We start from the raw sequence: 23,787 nt of genomic DNA, 5'->3' as shown, positions 1-23,787 counted from the left end.
TCATACATGGATTTGTGTGTGCATACATGTCTGAGAAAGTGTGTTTTGCGTGCTTGCCTGATGTATCTGTTTTGACTTTGCTGCAGGGACAATGACATCCAACATTCCTGTTATTTAATTCTGCTGTGTCTGTTTATCTGTCAATAGTCCTCCACCAGCTCTTCCTCCTAAGAAGCGCCAGTCTGCCCCTTCGCCTACTCGGGTGGCAGTGGTTGCACCTATGAGCCGTGGCTCCAGCCTGCCCTGCAGTGTCCACAGACAGGTGAGGGTGTAGCTCCATCTCATGATAAGATTTTAGACTTTTTGATCCATTATAGCTGACCTTCATTTTCAGTCTAAGAACATATCAACACAACATACGGGAAGTAAATACATTTTGCAATACATAATTAAAAAATGTGTCTGTCTGCGCAGCAGCAGGACTACGAGCAGGAGTTCCTGCAGAGGCGTTTCTCTGGGGGGAGCCAGTCATACGGGGGCGACTCTCCGCGCCTGTCTCCCTGCAGCAGCATGGGTAAACTCAGCAAGTCGGATGAACAGCTGTCCTCCATGGAGCAGGACAGCGGCCAGTGTTCTCGTAACACCAGCTGTGAGACGCTTGGTAAGAATACACAGTTTGCATTAAACTGTAAACGTATATTACCGACGTTATGTGAGGGAGCGGAGATGAAAGGTTTGATAAGAGATTTGTCAGCTTAAGAGTTAAACAGATTGGGAACCAGATCCAAAATGGAATCAGCTATTGGGACCCAGCCCTTGAAAAACCGTTGCTCATGTGCATTTTATATATTGTGAAGTTAAAAGTTACAGCTATGTGTTCATTGTGAGAGTATGATGACAGACATGTAATTTTTACCTCTTCCTCACCTTTCCAGACAACACAGAGAATTACGACCCGGATTATGACTTCCTCCACCAGGACTTGTCAGCTGGGGAAAACCTGCCCCCAATACCGGTGGGAGGGTGCTTGAGCCCCTTACCTGAATCTCATAGCGAGTCCTCTTCCCCAGTCCCTGGACAGCACCCCTCACATCCCCGCTTTAGTGCTCCTCCACCGCAGCAACCACCAGAGTACTGGACCCCGCAGCCCAATCAAGCCAATCCCTTACAGTCCTCTCGCATCAGCGCACCACCTGCCCTGCCACAGAAGAAGCGGCGCAGCACCCAGACGTCGCCCTTCCCTGACGGAGGGTCCAGAGTGCTATATGAGCGATATCCTTCCCAGTATGACAACTTGTCAGAAGAGGAGCTACACCCTACACCTCCATTCCCCCTTTTCACACCCATCTCACCCATGCCCCAGACAAATGGGGGAGTGTTCGTTGCCCAGTACATTGCCAGCGAGAATGCAGATGTCCCTGCCAGCCCACCGCCCCTCCCAGAAAAGAAAAGCAGACACAGTAAGTGAGAGGAAAGGAGGGGTAGAGGGGAATGGAGACGTAATGAGAAGGCAGGGAAGAAAAAAGGCCTTTAAATGAGATGTCTGAATAGAGGGCACAGAAGCAAAGGAAAGGACAAAGAGTCTAATGAAGGAAGGAATAAAGGAAGGGATGAGGTTGATTGAGTAAGGGACAGCAGGACATTGGCCGCACTTCATCATCAGTTCATTGAAGCATAGCTTATGTCAAGGAAGTATTACACTGTGAATAGAAGCAGGAAGTGAATACCAGGATGTGCTACAATGGGTCTGGCTCCAGGGGCACGGAGGGCAACATTTGGTCATTTCCTGACACACCTGCTACATCACTTCCTCTCAAGCTACTGTATTATGTCATTCCATACAGTTAGCCCTTATTGCAAGCTGAAACACTTCACAGAGTGAATATGTGCATGGGTAATTTCAAGTTTACAACTGTCTTGACCTCTGTATAAAGCGACTGTCCATAGATTTTACAGATCAAAGAAAAGTGTTCACTATATATATAACAGTCTATTCTTGACTTTGTTGAGTCCAGAGTCATAATTCTGAGCTGTATAAACAATAAATATTATGTAATCTGCCCCATCTGCCTCCCCCAGTCCTCCAGTACATGCAGTTTGTGGAAGACTACTCTGAGCCGCAGCCCTCCATGTTCTACCAGATGCCACAGAGCGAGAGCATCTATGAGCAGCGTAACAAGCGCTTTCAGGAGGTCTATGGCTTCAACGACTCCTTCAGCAGCACCGACTCAGTCCATGAGCCGCTGCAGCCCCCAGCATTGCCCCCAAAACAAAGGCAACTGGTAAGTAAGCCCTCCATGTGTGTGCTGGTAATGACAGTAATCTTTCTGAAGGACAAAAAAATAGTTAAACTGATATTGTACCATTTATCAGAAACAAGGGGTTTAAGTAAATGAGTGTCTTTCACAAGACAGTAGAATAGCGAAGGTTCACTAATTTGGATTGTGTGAGCAAAGCTGTCATTTAAATTGCTGAATTTGTTCAGTTCATCTTGATTAAATTCAAAATATTTTAGGCTGCGGTGCCTTCATTGATCACTATATCAATTTATGAGATTACACCCAGAATAACATAACAAGGAATGTCATGAGGACACGATATAGACATCCCTCCGCGGTCGAGCCCGGTGCTGGTCCAAACGTCTTCAGGCTGGGAATGAACCAATGGGAAAGAATGCAGATTGTATTCTATGGCTAGAGTACCTTCCCTTGGTAATCCTCATCAATTTTCTTTCGAGCATCTTCCTATCTTGTTATCTCTGTCACTTATTCAGCCCCTCCTCCTTACTCTCTATCTCCATCCTTGCCATTTTTGTAGCCAAAGCAGACATCTGTGCATACACAGAGGTGTTTGGTCGTTAGTGGGAGATAAGACCAGCTTTTATCAGGCCCACATCAGATTCAGTTCACTTATCTTAATCTGGGTTGGCGTCTGGGTTAATTGAGACAACTGTCTGACAGTGAGTCACTGTGGAGAGAGATGAAGGGAGACGATAGGATAAGTCATAGCAGGAGAGGGGACACTGTGATGAGCCATGTGAGTTTGAAATTAAACCTTTAAAGGCCCAAAAAAACTAATTTTCTTAATCAGCTTCTTACAATGAGAAATTGGTTCCTAAATGAACACTATTCTAAGTTTGAACAATTTTGGTTAGATGTGGGAAACACCACCTCTGTTGGTGAAATGAGAACTCATACAAAAGTAATATTGTCATATATGAGGCATAGTGTTCCCACAAAGAACCAGATGTGCCTGTTTTTCCTTGCTAACACCTGGCATCTGTATATGTTGGGTAACAAATTGATCTGTGGTTGGCCTAAACCTTCTGTAGTGATGAAGAAACAGTACATTTATGGACAGTAAAACACATGGTGCAGCTACTGTAGATGTACAGTATCATAGCTCAGGAAAGAAAACAGACTTTGCGGCTGAGTGGCAGTCTACACAGGCCACCTCAGAGAGTTTTTCTTCGTTTTCTTTGTCCATTGTCCTGTTTCTGCCACCATTGTGTATTTGGAGCCCTGTGCCCAGCTCTTATTTTTATCATTCTTTTGTCTGAGCTTACAGTCGAACTACGCTCATCTCTGCTCCTGCTGCAATGCCTAATCTGGCCTCATGTTTTGGACTTGATGAGCTCGTGGCCCAGTGGAATAAGCCTGTTTGCCTCCTCCATAAACCCATGTTCCAGGCTTACACGCTTTGGCGACTTTACACAGCTTTTGGAAAAAAAAAAAAAAAAAAAAAAAAGAAGTAATTTCAGCTACTGTGAAAACACCAGTATAGCATATTGGCTCTGTTTAGAGCATGTTGTTGTAGATGGCCTGGTTTCTGTAAAGCCCTCAAAGCTCGGGACTTTAAAGAAGGTTTATTGGACTGTCACAGTAGACGTGAATGTGTGTGACCGGTACACGTCACATAACCCTGTTGTAATTAGGGCTTTCTAGGAATAGCTCTAACTTAAACACAACGCTAGACTCATATTCTGTAACACCTCAACAGCGTTAGTCATTCACTCCTCTGCTGTATTTATATCTACAGCCAATGAGCTGATGCTTTTCAGCTGAACTCCCAGAATCCTCCTCAGCTTTCACCACTTTGACCTCACTACTCTGCTGCTGGACTTTGATTAAATCTGCTCTAATTCAGTCTTGCTTACTAGTATAATCAACTGTCCCCTTTTTTCTTCTTTTTTCTCCCTTAACACCCTGTTTCCCTCTTTGCCTTTCTTTAACCTCCATTTCTTTCTTTCTTTCTTTCTTCCTTTCTTTCTTTCTCTTTCTCTCTCAGGCCTCCCACTCTTCCTCCCCCTCTTCCTCCTCCTCCTCTTCTCTCTCCTGCCACCTCCAGCCGTCTGTAGCGGCCATGGAGGAGGCGGGCTCTGGGCTGGGCCTCAGCATGTCCGTCTCTAACTCCTACCTGATTGGCCAAGCATCCTTGACCACACCCACGGTGAGTTCCCCCCCACCGCCCCCTAAAAACCCCATCCCTCCCATCCTCCACTCTAGCGTGGGTGCTGTGTGGTCCTGGACTGGTCCAGGGGTGGCTTGACCTGTGTGTTCTCCATATGTGATTCAGTCTGTTCATCTACCCCTGCTGCCCTTTGGGGTTTCTGACTGGGCCATCCCTCGAGGGTCAGTGGTTTGGTTGCTGTGTGGTCCTTAATTTTGTTCATCCACCCATCCATGTGTGCATTTGTTGCTTTGTTGTGGGGTTTTTAGTTTTTAGTTGTTTTTTTTTTAAAAAGCTGTGGTGTGATTAATGTGTGCTTTGTGTGTTCACGAGTGTGTGCAGTTATTTGTTGTGGTTCTGTGTAGCCTCTGGCTTGCCAAGTTTGTGTGTTTGTGTGTTGCACTGAGGCATTCCTCCACATGACAGGTAATTATTTGACCCTTTCTAGCTTTTCAGTTTGCCTCACAGACACAGTCAGTCAAGTATCACAAGAGACTGTCACGCCTTAGTTCGGGGCTTACAGATAGCCCTTTGTTGTTCTAACTGAAACGTCTCAAACATCAACGGGTTCTTGTTAATGAATTAGCTTGTGGTCAATCAGTGCTATATTGCAGTTAGTTAGGGCCTGACCCTGACCCCAAAGCAGACCTGGCTATATGTTACAGTGGTTTGGTCAGTATTTCTGGGAGGGGAGAGGGGTCAACCCATGCTGACCCCATGGTGTGCGAGTCATGCGAAGACACGGTGTGGATCTCCCTCAGGGAATCTCCAGAGGAATGCGGCACCAGATGGACCTGATGGAAAACACATTCCTCCTGTTTCTGCTCTTCTTCCTTCCTCTCTTCTCTCCTCCTCATCTTCTTGATCTGCTGTCCACACACTCCTTATACTTTCTCGTATCTGCCTAGTCTCCTCTTCACCGCCATGCTGCAACCTCCTTCCCCCCAAAAGACACACTTCCACACCTCCCATTTGTCTGTTTCTGTGGAATGTTTGCATTCCTCAACTCCTTGGGGCATGATGTTTTTTGGCGGATGTCATGGGGGAGGTAAGCCATGCCAGGAAAGCTGCTTTGCATATGTTTAGTGGAAACTGAAGAAAATATTCATTAGTTGCAGATTTCCTAATTTGATCAGTATTTTTAAGACTTGTGTTGAGAAACAAGAGTGAGTGGCCTTAATTGCCGGCTGATCCTGCGTGTCTGTGCGTGAACACGTGCATGCCTTTGGATGTGTCTATGTGAGTCAGTGCAAGTGTTTGTGCGTGTGCAGTGTTTATCAGTGATCTGTGTATGCACCGCTTTATGCTGGAATGCTGCAACAGGGCTGGTATGCACAACGTGTTAAAACAGGTTACCGCTACCTCCCTGCTGGCAGGCATCTCCTCAGCTGGCCACACACACCCACACAAACACACAGGCACGCTGTGAAGACATCTCTCATCTAAAGACATTTACATACGCAGAGTTGATGTTAGCTAATCTAAGTGTTTCTCTGTTAAACATCTCTGTCTTCTCATCTTCCATGTTATCTCACTGGAGATGTTTCTTTTGCCACTGGTTCCAGTTTTGCATTCTTAGGTGTATGTGAGTGTGCAGTGCATTTCATGTTCAGGCACATCCCTCCCATAGTTCAGGCTTAATAGAGGTGTTGGAGAACGAGGTGAACACTTTTTTCCCCCCTCTGCCTCCTATTGTTCAGATTCTTTTTCTGTCTGCTCTGTCTTCACCTCTCTAATCCCTTAGTCCTGTCTTTTTATTTATTTTTTTTTTTTTTCTTTCCTGCTTTCGTTCTTTCCACCAATCACAGAGCTTGGACCAGGTTGCCTTGACCAATGCCACCATTCTGGATGGCAGCGGGGGCGGGCCCAACGGTTCCCTGGCTGGCTCAATGGGCTCTGTGGCTGTCTGTCTTCCTTCTGAGTCTTCTCTCACTGACTCTCTCCACACCTCAGCGGTGAGCTTACAAAGGATAGATGGTGGAAGCACAAGCAGGATACTTATATGAACCAGCTCTCTAAGACAGATAATGTGATACTCCTTCCTTTGGCACACTGGTGTTACATTCCAGCTGTTTGGTATTCAGTATTGTTGCTCAGATGATAATAAAATGACTCATTTACTTAGTGGCTTCTTGTTGTTGTTATCACTGCCCACAAACTGTCTGCTGTCTGATTATTGGTCTTAAAAGAATCCCAGTAGAGCATGTTGCACTGCATGTTCTTTTTGCCAGTAAATATTGTTACCTTTTATAAATGATGCACTCCAGTGCCACCTGGTGGTCATGATGACTCCGCGCTGGAAAACGCACTGCTCACTGTACAATACCAGACCTCGGCTAGCCGCTATCTCTCTTCCTTAGCCACAAATTCACACTTGACGTCTGTCCCACCCTTAGAAAACAACTCTGTGCCCCTCTCCGCTGCCTTACGCCTCGGTTTGTGTCCCTCCTCTTTTCCCGTAGAGCGAGAGCGCGAATGACGAGGGCGGGGAGGGGGAGTACGTCAACTTGTACTCATCCAGCCAGGCCAATGGGGAGCTGCCTCTCTCCCTCAGAGTAAGTAGCTGACCGCCACAGGTGAAAGGTCAATTCCATTTGCACGTCCCGTCACTTCAGGACGTGAATCAAGGCTTGTTTAACTGGCAGATATCACTCTCACTGGTCGTCTGTTGCACTGAACAGCTCTTATTGATTCATCTCTTGAACTGACGGTGCTGAAATGGAACCAAACCTGACTGAGCATGACTTCAGGTTCACGGGTTTGCCTGCTAGGGACTCATGTGCTGTGGGTGGTGTCTGTGGAAAAGATGTCCATCTGTATGTTGTTCTGACTGCCTGGCTGGTGATTGCTGTCTCTCTGGCTGCGCTTCAACTATAATGAGCATTAACCTTGTTCCGATCTAACACCTGACATGTCGCTGCTCCAAAAGGGATTCTCAATGGTTCACTGGTTTTCAATTTTCCAATAACATTCCCCATAACAGCTTATGTGCTCCTGTGCATGTGTGACTGTGTGCGTGCGTGGTTGTATTTGTATTCCTCTGGGTCAGCGTGTGCATTCGGGGTGTGTTTTAGGTGTGTTTGGGTTGTGGTGTGTGGAAATGTAAGCGAGAGTGATAGAGACGTACAGATGTGTGATTGTATTTGTAGTTTCACAATTGGTGCAGTTTCAGTCCGAGTGAGTTTCATCTGTTGGGTTTTTCCTGGCTCATACTGAGGAAAAGCTGCATTTTACCCATCAACCCTTTACACCTCATGTAAGTTAACACTAATAGGGATAACATCCTGAGACATGTGTAGTATCCATCCTCCTCTCCACCAAACATGTTGCATGAGATCCTGGTGGTCTCTACTATCTCATCAATAACCAGGCTCCTGTCACTGCATGGAACCATTCACCGTTGATGTTCCATGTTCTGCTGTGCAGATGTTGATTATTGTTTTTCCATTCATTGATTAGGAGACAATTGCAGCTGACGATGTACTTCAAGACCCCACCCCTCAGATGCCATCCACCAATAGCAAAGAGGCTTTGGACAAGGACAGGTAAGAGTCATAATGTTTACATCCTGTAAGTGATATACGCTGTACATACTGGAAATGATTCAAGAAAGTATACCATCAGACATCAATTAAACGGCAACTTTAGAACGTAAGTGCCAAATAAACTCTGTTTTTCTAGTGTTTTCTGAGGTGTTCCTGGAGCTATTTCACAACCATTCATAATTAATTTCATTTTTTCCAGCTGTGAATAGCTCCTCCGCTCCCTTTGTGCAGTGTGTTGTGGGAGAAGAGCGTACCTCAACAGCACTCGAAAAATCAAGAGTTTTTTTTAGTAGTCCAGCAGGACTGGAGATGCATGCTATTAAGCCATAATAATGCACGGCATGTATTGGTTATATTTTGTGCAACCAGCACCAGACTGTTGCAAAATAACCTCAGCCTGGCACATTGAAAACAGTTCACACAGTCTCATGAAAAAACTTAGATAAGTTAATCCTTCTGTAATAACTCCCTGAGGACCGTCAGGTCTGTTCCTGTCTCCTCAGGGCAACAGCAGCATGCTCCATCTTTTTAACAAGTTTGGCCAAAGTAACATCCGGAGCTCTGCATTTTAATTACAATACGGACATGTTGCTGCGATCACCAACATGATGTGATGTGACTTACATTTTATAGTGGTGTTTCCAAAAACAAAAGAGTGTTTATTTCGAAAAAAACACACTTCTCCTGTGGATCATGTTCATGTCGCAAGAAGATGATTAGGTCGACTATTTCTTCATCAGATTGTCAGAATCATTGTTCTATGTAAAACACAAGTTGTCGAGCAGATGTGGAAATGGATCATTGTATGACGAATAAAATGGTGCATTAGTATGCACCGAAAACATGATGATCGTAAGATCTCCAACATCTCCGAAGTGAGTTCAAAAGTGAATTCGGGAGACATAGTTTACCCCATCGTTTGCTCCAGTATATTTAAGCTGCTGTATTCATATTTGAAACTCTCAACATCCCAGACTACCATAAGTTTTCCCAACTGAAAGTAGACGAATATGATTGGCCATGACTGTCACAACATCTAACATACCCACATATAATGTATGATGATGTATTGTTTGTGATCCCACACTGTTTCCAAGTGTGCTGCAAGTGCACCAGGTGTGCCACAAAAAAAGAAAAAAAAGACTTGTGAGATTTTATGTTCTGATGTGTGTGTGTTGTAGGAGGCAGAAGTCAACAGAGTCTGCTGGGAGTGATGAGGAAGATGTTGACGAACTCTCCCTCATAGACCACAAGGAGATTATGAATAGGATAACACTAAAACAAGAGGTAAGACAAACGTCACTGTTGATGCTGTGTGCTGTTTTTAGAAAAATGTGCTGTGACAGAACTGTGCAGCTCCAGCATACAAAGCACATTTTATCCTGTTAGTCTAGCACAGACTAAAGGTCACCGCAAGTCACTCAGATGTGAAATCAGATCCTGAGCTGCACCACTGATGGCTGTTGCTGCCCTCTGGAGTTGAGCTTCTGAAACTGCAGAGCTGAAACTGCCAAACCGCCCTCCTCCTTTTCCAACGCCTCCTCCTCCTTTGTCCTGTGTGGTGCAGTCTGATAGACAGATGTGTGTAAATGCTGCTCGCCACTCTGCAAGGTTAGGGGCAATGTGACAGCAATGATTTATAAAAGGAGATAGGGAGAGATCAGGATTGCAAGGAGGAAAGATTCATGGCCTGTGATGACATTTAAAGGTGTTACAGGAGACATATTGCAGTGGTGCTGCTTTTATGTTACACAAGTCTGACTTTTTCTTCGTCATCAGAGGAGCTGGTGCAGGACAAAAAAAAAAAAAAAAAACAGGCAGAAAGAGGAAAGGTGCAAGCTACATTTTAGGCTAGACTGCATCACTCCACATCTACTCTAACCACTCTTTTCCTCCTCTGCTTTCAATCTCACTCCCTTCTCTCCTATCTGTCTGTCGTTCATTTTCTCCACACCTTGCTCACTCTCCTTAATTTTTCCCAGAATGACGATGGCCCTGATGTTCGTGCTGGATCAGGAGATATTCTATTAGTCCACGCTACAGAAACAGACCGCAAAGGTACAGTAGAGATTACAGAACACATTAAGACTCATACTTACCCCACATATTTGTTATGCAGAGTAGAGTATGTTACTGTGCTTCAGGGTCACTGGTACAGCTTGATTTTGCTAGCTCGACAGCAGCTGTTTTATATTCAAAGACAGACTTACTTTTATTTGTTAAGTGTGATTCTTTATTTTGACTGACGTGGTACTACTTTTCCGATCTCCACATCTGAGTAGCATGTTAAATAGTCTCAGTCTCTCTCTGGTTCAGTTATTTGCAATGTGTCAGTCCCGGTTATGTAGTCTTCACATTTGATGATGTGTTTTCATCTTTAGGTGGTTAATTGGGAACTCTCTGGCTGCACATCAAACTGAAATATGCTGGGGTTTTTTTCTCTGTTTTTGCTTGACAGATCTCGTTTTGTACTGTGAAGCCTTTCTGACTACATATAGGACTTTTATAACCCCAGAGGACCTCATTAAGAAGCTACACTACAGATATCCTTTTCAAATCACTCAATGTGTCACTCTGAGCGTAATCGTTGTTTTGTTGGTAGACGCCTGTTTTTCTTGCCTAGTGATTTATTTACCAAGGAAAGACTTGTTTATCTTATTTGCTCTTATTCACATCTGCTCATTTGAAAGCATAGTACACCATACTGCTCTGCTGATGGATACTTGAGACAAAAATACTTCTGAAACTGAAAGGAGAACAAGAGTGCCATGAAGTCCGCCCCCCCCCCCCCCACAAGGTTTTTCAAGCTTTGACGCAAATGACTGGCTTTGTCATTGTTGCATTGAGCTGAAATTATTAGTTGATTAATGGATTATTTGATAAGCAGAAAATTAATCAGCAGCAACTTTGATAATTAATTAATCCTTTGTCGTTTTCTCTTGTCTCACTTGATGGTAAACTGAAAATATATGGGTTTTGGACTTTTTATAATTTGAAGACATCACCATGGGATTTAGGAAATTATGACGGCCAATTTCACCATTTTAAACCCAACAGTCAAAGAGTTGTTGAGTAATTAATCAGCAGTTTAATTGTTAATGAAATTAACATTTAGCTACAGCCCCTGTTTTTACTGCAAGAAATAATGTACAACACTGACATTGGTATGTAATGATGTGTTGCCCGCAGTGAGGCTGAGAGAAAACTACAGTTTTTATGTCATGAAGATGTTTGTTGAATCCATTTTATATCTTGATATGTATTAAAAGTAGGTAAAGTTGCTGTTTTAACTTGATTATGACAGAAGTTACTGTGTGGGATAAAAGCTATATAATTATTGATTTGTAGAACCACAAACTGTCCTAACATTGGAGGGATGCACAGAGAGCAAAACTTCACACATCTTATCTTGCCTGATAAAATGTAATCTTATAATCTTACTTAAGAATGTTATTGTACTTTGTAATCCATATATAGTTTTATTTTCATTGTCCTTGACCACAAAGCACATATACCAGGTTCTGCCACAGTCCGGACACCTTCAAGAAGCGAGTCAGCAAGAACACGTTTTTTGTGCTGGTTCGTGTGGTGGACGAGCTGTGGTGAGTAAATCTCAGTGATTTTGTCCTTAATTCTGAGAAAATTACCATTTCATTTCGTGTGGTGCACGTCGTCAAGGTCATGTGTCCAAGTATATGTGGAGTGTGGAGGGGATCTGTTTTCCCCATCACAAATTTTAATCGTTAAATCATTTCCCTCTCCTCTTCCTCCGTCCTCCAGCCTGGTGGAGCTGACAGAGGACATCTTGAAACAGCTGATGGACCTGGTGTTCACGCTGGTGTGCAATGGTGAGCTCAGCCTCGCCCGCGTGCTCCGCAAGAACATCCTGGATAAGGTCGAGCAGAAGAAGCTGCTGCGCTACACTAACTCCCTCAAGCCCCTGGCCGCCCGAGGGGTCTCTGCAAGGTACTGTGGGGGTCAAGGGTCAGCTCTTTCTGAAACTTGTATGGAGTGTGTTGATGCTACAAGTGGAACGACACTCTTTTGCCATTCCTGCAGCTCAGTGTCCTTGGGGATAGCAAACAGTGTTTTGTTTATTGCCTGGTAGACTGGCCATCAGACACCATAAGACTACACAAGACTACTTAAACTAACAGTCATCCGCAGATAATGCTTTTATAATGGTTTGATAATGTTTCCATGGAATCCATTATTGAAACACATTGAAAAAACTTCTCTCTCGTACACCATGCTTTATTCATGAGAGCGTTTTCAGTTATCTTTCTTTCATCACTGAGGTTGTTTCCCTGTGTGCTCAAGTACATTTGACTCTATAATTTATACATTATCATTTAACAGTAATATAAAATACCATATGTACTCCTAGTGAATACAGACATTTACAAGAAATATATATATGTCCATAAATACAAAACATACAATATTATAGCTCTCTGATATGTACTAGAAAATCTTAAAAAGATACGTGGTAAAATCAATACAAAACTGTGCTCCTGGATCACACTGTGTGGTGGCCAAAGACAGCCTGGAAACACACAACAAAAAAATCTGTGGGTCTCAAAGAGTAAAACCTTGCTGAGCTGTATTTTCAAAACAGCAGCACAGATGGATGTGGCGAGCTGATGTTGTGCGATACGATAGATCAACCACTCATCCATCGCACAATCTGTTGTGCCTCAAACCGATGTGTGATGCATATTGTGTCTGACATGCAGTAAACTTGCATAGTCATCGCTGATGCAGTCTAAAGGTGCCTTTTTAAAATGTTGACTCACCATTATTTCAATACAAGGCAGCTCATTCTGTTCTCTTTTAACCTTATTTTACAAAATTAAGTATATTCAGATCTTTTAATATGTATGGATAACCCTAACTCATTCTGTTTCAAATTGTTTAAATGAGTCAATATATCTACACACATAAAAACATGAGATTCAGACTCTTAGTTCATTTTAATTTTACATTTTGTACATTTATGACCAGACTTTCTATAAACCAATTTTGCTTAACAGCAAGTAATTACCAAGACAGACTGGCTGTAGCTACAGAACTGAAATGGATCGAAATGACTCTTCCCAGTCTACAACATAAAACTTAAAGCTGGAGTCATCACCTCATAATTTTGTGTCCTAACAGGCCTGGAACTCTTCATGACTTCCGCAGTCATGAGATTGCAGATCAGCTCACTCTTCTTGATGCTGAACTCTTCTATAAAATAGAGGTAGGATGGATTCTTTGTGTCCAAGGTAGTTGCTTATGACAGTATTAGTTGACATTTACTTTGTTTCAACATTGTCGATCCGAATTTGAACTCCTCCCATTTTCCTTCAGATTCCCGAGGTGCTGCTTTGGGCCAAGGAGCAGAATGAGGAGAAGAGTCCGAACCTGACTCAGTTCACAGAGCACTTTAACAACATGAGCTATTGGTAAGACCAAAACCACTAAACTTCAAACATCTCACTGTCTGTCATTGCTGTTTTTGGCCTCTCTCTTATACCAGCTTGTCTTGAAATGTTGACACGATTGTGTTTATTTCTCTTTATCCTATAGGGTCCGTTCTTTGATTATTCAGCAGGAGAAAGCCCAAGACAGAGAGAAACTGCTCCTCAAGTTCATCAAGATAATGAAGGTTAGTCAACTTTAAAATATCTTAATGTCATTTTCTTTTTGTTTAATGCAATAACATCTATGCACATTTCTTATTACAGCACTTAAGAAAGTTGAATAATTTCAACTCCTACCTGGCAATACTGTCTGCCCTGGACTCAGCCCCCATCAGGAGATTGGAGTGGCAGAAACAGACCTCAGAGGTGAGGGAGGAGTTGCAAGTCAGCATATAAAAGCAATGTGTCATGTCATTTGATGGTGTATTGTCAAGATCTCCTTGAATCTTCACATCTCTTCTCATTGTTAAGTATCTTGATTATCACTTTTCCCTCATATGCCACTTCCCCCTTATTCTCTCAGGGATTGGAGGAATATTGCACGTTGATCGACAGCTCTTCCTCCTTCAGAGCATACAGAGCTGCTCTGGCTGAAGTGGAGCCTCCATGTATCCCGTACCTGTAAGTGAATGAATGTTTACATGCATGTTTGAACTCATACATATTTTTGCTGAGGGCCACAACTTGACATGAGACTTGTCCATCCTCCAGGGGTCTAATCCTCCAGGACTTGACTTTCGTCCACCTGGGGAACCCTGACCTCATTGACGGAAAGGTCAATTTCTCCAAACGCTGGCAGCAGTTCAACATCCTGGACAGCATGCGGCGCTTCCAGCAAGTGTAAGTCCACGGGGATAAATTTATGATGAAAAGATATATTAATGTAAAAGCTTGGTAAACATTAAACGCAGTAATAAATGTCATCATTTGTTTGCAACTGGCAGGAAATATAATGCGCCTGCTTTGTTTATAATTAAATTCTAATATCATAAGACATTTCTGTCAACTCCACATGGGCTGTTTGTTTTCTCGCTAATGAATTACTGCATTCAAACGTTGACCTCTTCTCATGTCAGGCATTATGAGCTGAAGCGCAACGAAGACATCGTCTCTTTCTTCAACGACTTCAGTGACCACCTCGCAGAGGAGGCCCTGTGGGAGTTGTCGCTTAAGATCAAACCCAGGAACATCGCCAGGCGCAAGACGGATCGCGAGGAGAAGACCTAGGGCCCATGGGCCCTCTGAGACTGACCTCCAACTGTGCTTCATGACACTAACTCCACTTTACTACAGACTGAGAGAAGGACGAATGGAAGCTAGCTGCTGGAGCAAATGAGAGACTCATTGTGTGGAATGCAGAACAAACTACAGACTGAAGCGTGGCTGAGGTTTACAAAGAGCTCTGCTGCTCTGGGAGATTATAATTGGGATTACTGTGGCTGTGGCGTAGAGACGGGGAGAGATTGTGACTATGGTGAAACAGGAGGAAGCCTGGTGCCAAGAAGGAGAGAAGAATCACACAGAGCGGGCAGGGAGACGCTAAGGAAATAACCAAAGTCTGCTCCCTGGGCTCTCTGTTTTAGAGTGGAGCTGTTGCGTGTGTGAGATTGAGCTGAATGATCCATTACTCTCCAAGTTGCTCCTTCCTCTTCCTTTATGTATGTGCCATTTGTTGGTCATCTTCCTGCGACCCTCTCCCCGACTCATGAGTTCCCCTCAAACAGCAGAACCTCGAGAGCGACCTGCCGTGAACTGTGATGTCAACATGCAGGCTGCAGACCGAGAGTCCACTGGAGGGGGATGTGAGGGGATTTGAACTTGAAGAGAGGATGACCATTAGAGACTGGAACCTATGAGTTTGTTTTGAAACATTTTGTGTAAGAATCATGTATGGTTATGAAATGTATTATATACAGTGCTCCTTTTGTTCTTAAAAAGGATGTTTATGCTTATGAGAAGAGCTTAGCTTCTCCCAAGTGCCATACATATGTGCACTAAAAAAAGCAAAGCAAAAACACAAAAAGATAAATTACTCAAGATGCTGTGATCTATGTATGTCATACTGAATCATTGTGTGCCGTGTTCAAGTGTAGAGAACCATAAGGCAATCACAATCATGTCCCAGTCATGTCGCTGTGTGAAAGTGTTTGTGTGTGACTGAAGTCCTCAGTGACGTGTGTGTGTCATTCCAAAATGTGCTGTAGTAAAATCATTTTGATTCCTTTTTGGGATAATGGTCAAAAACAACACATCACACTGTGTTCTCAAACTCCAATAAAACAAACAGCTCTGTTTCTATACACACTGTGTCAGTCATAAATTTCTTTTTCTTGGACAAAAAAAAAACAGACTGACCTTTTAAACCTTAATAACGGAATTTCCATTTATTGTTGAATAATAGTGCATGGAAAATTAACTTAAAAAAGTTAAGGCATGTAATCAGCATTAAATAATCAAAAGGAAGCACTCAGTATCAAGACGCTACAGAAACACATATGGACCTAATTTTAATAAGTTATTAAAAACAGAAACAGGAAAAGTAATGCGGTAACCACATCACATTAGTGTTAATATAATTTGAATATATTAATCTCCACTAAAACATCAAAAAAGCAAAACCGTGTAATTATGAGGTCAAATTCAAAGTGCAAAAGCGTGACTGGATTTAAACAATTAAATAACGCCTCCTACCTTCGACCACATGACCTTCCATTTCAGTTACGGCTTGTCTGACCAAGGTGAAACACTGAAAAAAATCAAACAGTATCATGGAAGACTTTCACATGTGAAAAGCAAACTATTAGCATGTTTGTTATGTACCAATAATTACAGTAGAGTTACAAAGAGGTTGCAGCACTAAATCCTTGCAACATTGTTATTTTGGATATCAATTTAAAAAAGGATGCAGAGAGTGAGACTGGCATCACTGTTGCTGACCCCCGCTGCACAAATCAGTAGCAGCACACTCATCTTCACAGCCACGTCCATGCATCCACACAATCTCAGTGAGGCCGACTACTGGGCTCCAGCAGGACCCTCTTTCCTGGAGGATTGGTGGCCCCGCTCTGCAGGTCGCCCGGCTCAGAAATGGCCCGTTTGAAGCCTGGCCCCTGGCCGTTGATGGACCCACGCTGCCATTTGCAGATGTCTCCATTCAGAATGTCCTGGATGTGCTGCACAATGAGGTTGATGGCCACTGATGAGAGACAGATGAAGAATTTGTCTAGCATTCATGATGTTTGAGAAATTATTATCAGGAAAAAAAACTTACCCATATTGTCGACTCCCCTTGGAATGATGACATCTGCATACTTCTTAGTCTGGGAGAGAACAAAATAGTCACACAGTGCTCAAAGAGAGGTTTGTTCACTGAATGACACTAGAAAATGGCTGATAATAATAAGTTGTCATGCTTACAGGCAAACAAAATTCCTCAAAAGCAGGTTTAACAAACGTTGTGTACTGTGTGAGAATCTGCTCCAGGTCTCTCCCTCTGTTCATGTCTCGCAGAACTACAGAGAAATTAGGTCAAAACATTGATCAACTGTGACAACAACTGGAATATTGTGTGTTTGACAGAGACCTTCATACCTCTGCGAGACAGTCTGACGTCTGAATCTGTGTCCACAAAGAGCTTCATGTGAAACATATCTCGCACTTTCTGGGGGTAGAAAACCAGGATCCCCTCAAAGAGGACCACATCTGCTGGGTAAACTGTGATCCTGTCTTCCAACCTATAAACACACACACACACATACACACACAGGTCTCATACAAAGATATTGAGAAAGGAGGTCTGAGGATTTCTCATCAGGGCTCAATCACCATGCCTCCTACCAACCTGGAATGGGTGACAAAGTCATATGTTGGCACTTCAACCACCTTTCCCTCCACAATGTCCTTCAAGGTTTTGTACATTAACTCGTTGTCGAATGCCTCTGCAAGACATAAAAACAGATACAGCAGTGAAAGCAGCATGTAATAAAAATAAGAGGGTCAATATAATGCAATACAGACTTATCTCAGATGATGAGGAAATTGAATAAATAAATCGAATAATCGTTGCAACTCTAGAATAAACACAGCTGGGCATGTGTGCTGTTGTAAACAAAGTTGACTGTAAAAACACCGGTCTGTAGCGTGGGCCTACCTGGGTGATCAAAGTTGTACTGGCCCTTCAGCGCCTTTGCCTTCTGTTCTGGAGTCAGGACTCTGTAAAAGCTGTCCTGGCTTATAATTGCTACCTTCCTCTGGCGGTGGTCCACTTTGTTCTGGCCCAGGAGCTCCATGATCTTGGCGCAAACTGTTGACTGTGGCAGAAAACTCTCCATTATTTATGACGCACAATGTTTTGTTAGGTTAAACTAGCACGGATGAATTAAACTACAATTTGTGGAAGTGTCCTGGGAACCAGAAGTCCTGAAGTTTGAACTGTACTGTGGGCCCCAGTGATCGTTTTATTGTATTGTTTATCACTGCCAAGTAACTGACACACGTATTACAGCGGCTAGTTAGCTAGAGGCTTTGGCTGTCGCAAAGAAGGGATGGAAGAGGCAGTAAAATTAGAGCGGTCAAAGAATGACTGTTCTAATGTGTTCATGAAATAATATAAAAGAAAATATTCAAGAAGCAAAGGGGCGTGCCAGTTGGTTTGACGGTTGGTTTGACTAGCAAACTAAGCTAAGCTACTCGTGATGCTAATTTTCGTTGTCGCAGAGATCCTCCGGCTCAAAATGACTGACCTTGCCGCTTGCAGTTCCTCCGCTGACGCCGATTAAGAAAGGATGATGCCGTGGCCTCTCTGCGTCGTCCAGGGACACGAGAGCATCCATTGGAGTCCAACAGGAGCTAAAGACAGCAGAAATATAGATAGCTTCGATGAATGCTAGCTATGCTACCTGTTAGCAATAACAACGCGCTGTTCTCGCGAGACCAAACGTTATCTCAATCCAAAGTATCAACCATGGTATCAACACAGGGCCGTTTCGTGCGGAAAAATAGGATAAATCACTACATATCAAGGGCGTAAGTTTGGTCTCAACAACTCAACAACCAAGCCACCCCTCCAAAACAAAGAGATTACCTTTTTATCGCCATCCACCAACCAGTTCATGAACATATGAGATCTGAATTAACATTAAGGAATACCCATACGCAAATGTAATAACGTGTTGAATTTCCAATTTATGAAATATATGTTCGTATGAAGTAAAATCATATATGTATTTAAGGTATAGCCTAAATGTGTGAAAATTACATATGAAACCTTTTTCAGAATATTGGAACAATATCATGTATTGACAAGTGTCTAGCTATTAGAAACATGTATTTTAGTACGTCTTTTTATGTTGTAAACATTTGTTACTTAATATGTAATTTATATATATCCCAAAGCCTGTCAGTATTTGTTCATATTATATATGCAAAAGTAAAACATTGTATGTTTAAATTTAATAAGAGACTTTTAAGAAAATCAATATACAAACTTTTGATAAGGATGTTCCTTTAATAAAGTTGCATTTCACTATGAGTATTTCGTCTTCATCATCATAAAAATGTGAGGCATAAAAATGTACCACAACATCGTAGTGTTTTAAGACATTAAAATGTCATAGTATAGTGAGGCATGGAAATGTCAACAAACATCATAATAGAGTAAGGCATAAAAATGTCAAAAAACGTCATAGTATAGGCTAGTATGGCATAAAAAATCAAAAAAACATATATTATTATTATATTAAGGCATATATTATTATTATATTAAGGCATAAAAGGCGATAAAAATGTCATAGTATGGTAAGGCATAAGATGTCATAGTATAGTAAGGCATAAAAATGTCAAAAAAACATCATGCTATATTATGGGATAAAAGGTGATAAAAACGTCATGGTATGGTAATGAATAAAACGACATGGTATAGTAAGGCATAAAAATGTCAAAAAACGTCAAAGGCATAAAAATGTCAAAAAACGTCATAGTATAGTATGGCATAAAAATGTCAAAAAAACATCATGGTATATTATGGCATAAAAGGCAATAAAAACAACATAGTATAGTAAGGGTTTAAACGACAAAGTATAGTAAGGCATGAAAATGCCCAAAAACGTCATAGTATAGTATGGCATAAAAATGTCAAAAAAACATCATGGTATATTATGGCATAAAAGGCAATAAAAACAACATAGTATAGTAAGGGTTTAAACGACATAGTATAGTAAGGCATGAAAATGCCCAAAAACGTCATAGTATAGTATGGCGTAAAAATGTCAAAAAACGTCATAGTATAGTATGGCATAAAAATGTCAAAAAACGTCATAGTATAGTATGGCATAAAAATGTTAAAAAAAAAAAGTTATATTATGGCATAAAAATGTCAAAAAAACATCATGCTATATTATGGCATAAAAGGCAATAAAAACAACATAGTATAGTAAGGGTTTAAACGACATGGTATAGTAAGGCATAAAAATGTCAAAAAACGTCATAGTATAGTATGGCATAAAAATGTCAAAAAAACATCATGGTATATTATGGCATAAAAGGCATAAAAACAACATAGTATAGTAAGGTTTAAACGACAAAGTATAGTAAGGCATGAAAATGCCCAAAAACGTCATAGTATAGTATGGCATAAAAATGTCAAAAAACGTCATAGTATAGTATGGCATAAAAATGTCAAAAAACGTCATAGTATAGTATGGCATAAAAATGTCAAAAAAACATCATGGTATATTATGGCATAAAAGGCAATAAAAACAACATAGTATAGTAAGGGTTTCAACGACATGGTATAGTAAGGCATGAAAATGTCAAAAAACGTCATAGTATAGTATGGCATAAAAATGTCAAAAAACGTCATAGTATAGTATGGCATAAAAATGTTAAAAAAAAAAATTATATTATGGCATAAAAGGCAATAAAAACAACACAGTATAGTAAGGGTTTAAACGACATAGTATAGTAAGGCATAAAAATGTCAAAAAACGTCATAGTTTATTCAGGCATAAAAATGTCAAAAAACGTCATAGTATAGTATGGCATAAAAATGTCAAAAAAACATCATGGTATATTATGGCATAAAAGGCAATAAAAACAACATAGTATAGTAAGGGTTTAAACGACATATTATAGTAAGGCATAAAAATGTGAGGCATAAAAATGTCAATAAACGTCATAGTATAGGCTAGTATGGCATAAAAATGTGAGGCATAAAAATGTCAAAAAATGTCATAGTATAGTATGGCATAAAAATGTCAAAAAAACATCATGGTATATTATGGCATAAAAGGCATAAAAACAACATAGTATAGTAAGGGTTTCAACGACATGGTATAGTAAGGCATGAAAATGTCAAAAAACGTCATAGTATAGTATGGCATAAAAATGTCAAAAAACGTCATAGTATAGTATGGCATAAAAATGTTAAAAAAAAAAATTATATTATGGCATAAAAGGCAATAAAAACAACACAGTATAGTAAGGGTTTAAACGACATAGTATAGTATGGCATAAAAATGTCAAAAAACGTCATAGTATATTCAGGCATAAAAATGTCAAAAAACGTCATAGTTATATTATGGCATAAAAATGTCAAAAAAACATCATGCTATATTATGGCATAAAAGGCAATAAAAACAACATAGTATAGTAAGGGTTTAAACGACATGGTATAGTAAGGCATAAAAATGTCAAAAAACGTCATAGTATAGTATGGCATAAAAATGTCAAAAAAACATCATGGTATATTATGGCATAAAAGGCGATAAAAACAACATAGTATAGTAAGGGTTTAAACGACAAAGTATAGTAAGGCATGAAAATGCCCAAAAACGTCATAGTATAGTATGGCATAAAAATGTCAAAAAACGTCATAGTATAGTATGGCATAAAAATGTCAAAAAACGTCATAGTATAGTATGGCATAAAAATGTCAAAAAAACATCATGGTATATTATGGCATAAAAGGCAATAAAAACAACATAGTATAGTAAGGGTTTCAACGACATGGTATAGTAAGGCATGAAAATGTCAAAAAACGTCATAGTATAGTATGGCATAAAAATGTCAAAAAACGTCATAGTATAGTATGGCATATAAATGTTAAAAAAAAAACATGGTATATTATGACATAAAAGGCGATAAAAACAAAATAGTATAGTAAGGGTTTAAACGACAAAGTATAGTAAGGCATGAAAATGCCCAAAAACGGCATAAAATTTATTCAGGCATAAAAATGTCAAAAAACGTCATAGTATAGCATGGCATAAAAATGTTGAAAAAACATCATGGTATATTATGGCATAAAAGGCGATAAAAACAACATAGTATAGTAAGGGTTTAAACGACATATTATAGTAATGCATAAAAATGTCAAAAAACGTCATAGTATAGTATGGCATAAAAATGTCAAAAAACGTCATAGTATAGTATGGCATAAAAATGTCAAAAAAACATCATGGTATATTATGGCATAAAAGGCGATAAAAACAACATAGTATAGTAAGGGTTTAAACGACAAAGTATAGTAAGGCATGAAAATGCCCAAAAACATCATAGTATAGTATGGCATAAAAATGTCAAAAAACGTCATAGTATAGTATGGCATAAAAATGTCAAAAAACGTCATAGTATAGTATGGCATAAAAATGTCAAAAAAACATCATGGTATATTATGGCATAAAAGGCAATAAAAACAACATAGTATAGTAAGGGTTTCAACGACATATTATAGTAATGCATAAAAATGTCAAAAAACGTCATAGTATAGTATGGCATAAAAATGTCAAAAAACGTCATAGTATAGTATGGCATAAAAATGTTAAAAAAAAAAATTATATTATGGCATAAAAGGCAATAAAAACAACACAGTATAGTAAGGGTTTAAACGACATAGTATAGTAAGGCATAAAAATGTCAAAAAACGTCATAGTATATTCAGGCATAAAAATGTCAAAAAACGTCATAGTATAGTATGGCATAAAAATGTTGAAAAAACATCATGGTATATTATGGCATAAAAGGCGATAAAAACAACATAGTATAGTAAGGGTTTAAACGACATATTATAGTAATGCATAAAAATGTCAAAAAACGTCATAGTATAGTATGGCATAAAAATGTCAAAAAAACATCATGGTATATTATGGCATAAAAGGCGATAAAAACAACATAGTATAGTAAGGGTTTAAACGACAAAGTATAGTAAGGCATGAAAATGCCCAAAAACGTCATGGTATAGTATGGCATAAAAATGTCAAAAAACGTCATAGTATAGTATGGCATAAAAATGTCAAAAAACGTCATAGTATAGCATGGCATAAAAATGTTGAAAACACATCATGCTATATTATGGCATAAAAGGCGATAAAAACAACATAGTATAGTAAGGGTTTAAACGACATATTATAGTAATGCATAAAAATGTCAAAAAACGTCATAGTATAGTATGGCATAAAAATGTCAAAAAACGTCATAGTATAGTATGGCATAAAAATGTCAAAAAAACATCATGGTATATTATGACATAAAAGGCGATAAAAACAAAATAGTATAGTAAGGGTTTAAACGACAAAGTATAGTAAGGCATGAAAATGCCCAAAAACGTCATAGTATAGTATGGCATAAAAATGTCAAAAAACGTCATGCTATATTATGGCATAAAAGGCAATAAAAACAACATAGTATAGTAAGGGTTTAAACGACATGGTATAGTAAGGCATAAAAATGTCAAAAAACGTCATAGTATAGTATGGCATAAAAATGTCAAAAAAACATCATGGTATATTATGGCATAAAAGGCAATAAAAACAACATAGTATAGTAAGGGTTTCAATGACATGGTATAGTAAGGCATAAAAATGTCAAAAAACGTCATAGTATATTCAGGCATAAAAATGTCAAAAAACGTCATAGTATAGCATGGCATAAAAATGTTGAAAAAACATCATGGTATATTATGGCATAAAAGGCGATAAAAACAACATAGTATAGTAAGGGTTTAAACGACATATTATAGTAATGCATAAAAATGTCAAAAAACGTCATAGTATAGTATGGCATAAAAATGTCAAAAAAACATCATGGTATATTATGGCATAAAAGGCGATAAAAACAACATAGTATAGTAAGGGTTTAAACGACAAAGTATAGTAAGGCATAAAAATGCCCAAAAACGTCATGGTATAGTATGGCATAAAAATGTCAAAAAACGTCATAGTATAGTATGGCATAAAAATGTCAAAAAACGTCATAGTATAGCATGGCATAAAAATGTTGAAAACACATCATGCTATATTATGGCATAAAAGGCGATAAAAACAACATAGTATAGTAAGGGTTTAAACGACATATTATAGTAATGCATAAAAATGTCAAAAAACGTCATAGTA

The 23,787-nt window shown here is 40.0% G+C and overlaps 2 protein-coding genes across 15 annotated transcripts in view; one reads left to right on the top strand and one right to left on the bottom strand.

Moving 5' to 3' along the window:
• The window catches only part of rapgef1b (Rap guanine nucleotide exchange factor (GEF) 1b), a 41,563-nt gene extending 25,864 nt beyond the window's left edge, over positions 1–15,699 (top strand). For 4 of the 14 annotated variants that reach the window (XM_056403231.1, XM_056403234.1, XM_056403233.1 and 1 more), the window contains 20 exons: positions 148–262; positions 415–601; positions 876–1,400; positions 2,020–2,222; positions 4,228–4,389; positions 6,198–6,344; positions 6,852–6,944; positions 7,849–7,934; positions 9,116–9,221; positions 9,917–9,992; positions 10,393–10,481; positions 11,448–11,536; positions 11,715–11,900; positions 13,092–13,176; positions 13,287–13,381; positions 13,506–13,584; positions 13,664–13,765; positions 13,923–14,020; positions 14,111–14,239; positions 14,476–15,699. In XM_056403231.1, coding sequence (XP_056259206.1) covers positions 148–262; positions 415–601; positions 876–1,400; positions 2,020–2,222; positions 4,228–4,389; positions 6,198–6,344; positions 6,852–6,944; positions 7,849–7,934; positions 9,116–9,221; positions 9,917–9,992; positions 10,393–10,481; positions 11,448–11,536; positions 11,715–11,900; positions 13,092–13,176; positions 13,287–13,381; positions 13,506–13,584; positions 13,664–13,765; positions 13,923–14,020; positions 14,111–14,239; positions 14,476–14,626 — 2,803 coding nt within the window. In that variant the 3' untranslated portion in view covers positions 14,627–15,699. The remainder of the gene's footprint in view (positions 1–147; positions 263–414; positions 602–875; positions 1,401–2,019; positions 2,223–4,227; positions 4,390–6,197; positions 6,345–6,851; positions 6,945–7,848; positions 7,935–9,115; positions 9,222–9,916; positions 9,993–10,392; positions 10,482–11,447; positions 11,537–11,714; positions 11,901–13,091; positions 13,177–13,286; positions 13,382–13,505; positions 13,585–13,663; positions 13,766–13,922; positions 14,021–14,110; positions 14,240–14,475) is intronic. The other 10 variants (XM_056403236.1, XM_056403235.1, XM_056403232.1 and 7 more) reach the window with 5 other exon arrangements.
• A 56-nt stretch (positions 15,700–15,755) lies between these two features.
• Positions 15,756–18,337, bottom strand: uck1 (uridine-cytidine kinase 1). Its single transcript, XM_056403246.1, has 7 exons — positions 18,142–18,337; positions 17,550–17,709; positions 17,241–17,337; positions 16,991–17,133; positions 16,817–16,911; positions 16,671–16,719; positions 15,756–16,595 (listed from the first exon to the last, which is right to left on the bottom strand). The coding sequence occupies exons 1-7, from the start codon at positions 18,229–18,231 to the stop codon at positions 16,402–16,404; spliced, it is 828 nt and encodes a 275-aa protein (XP_056259221.1). The 5' UTR covers positions 18,232–18,337; the 3' UTR covers positions 15,756–16,401.
• Positions 18,338–23,787: the final 5,450 nt, after the last annotated feature.

Source organism: Seriola aureovittata, chromosome 18 (assembly GCF_021018895.1).
Source record: "Seriola aureovittata isolate HTS-2021-v1 ecotype China chromosome 18, ASM2101889v1, whole genome shotgun sequence".
NCBI lineage: Eukaryota > Metazoa > Chordata > Actinopteri > Carangiformes > Carangidae > Seriola > Seriola aureovittata.
Note: the sequence above shows the minus strand (reverse complement) of the source record. Positions and strands in the feature narration are given on the sequence as shown.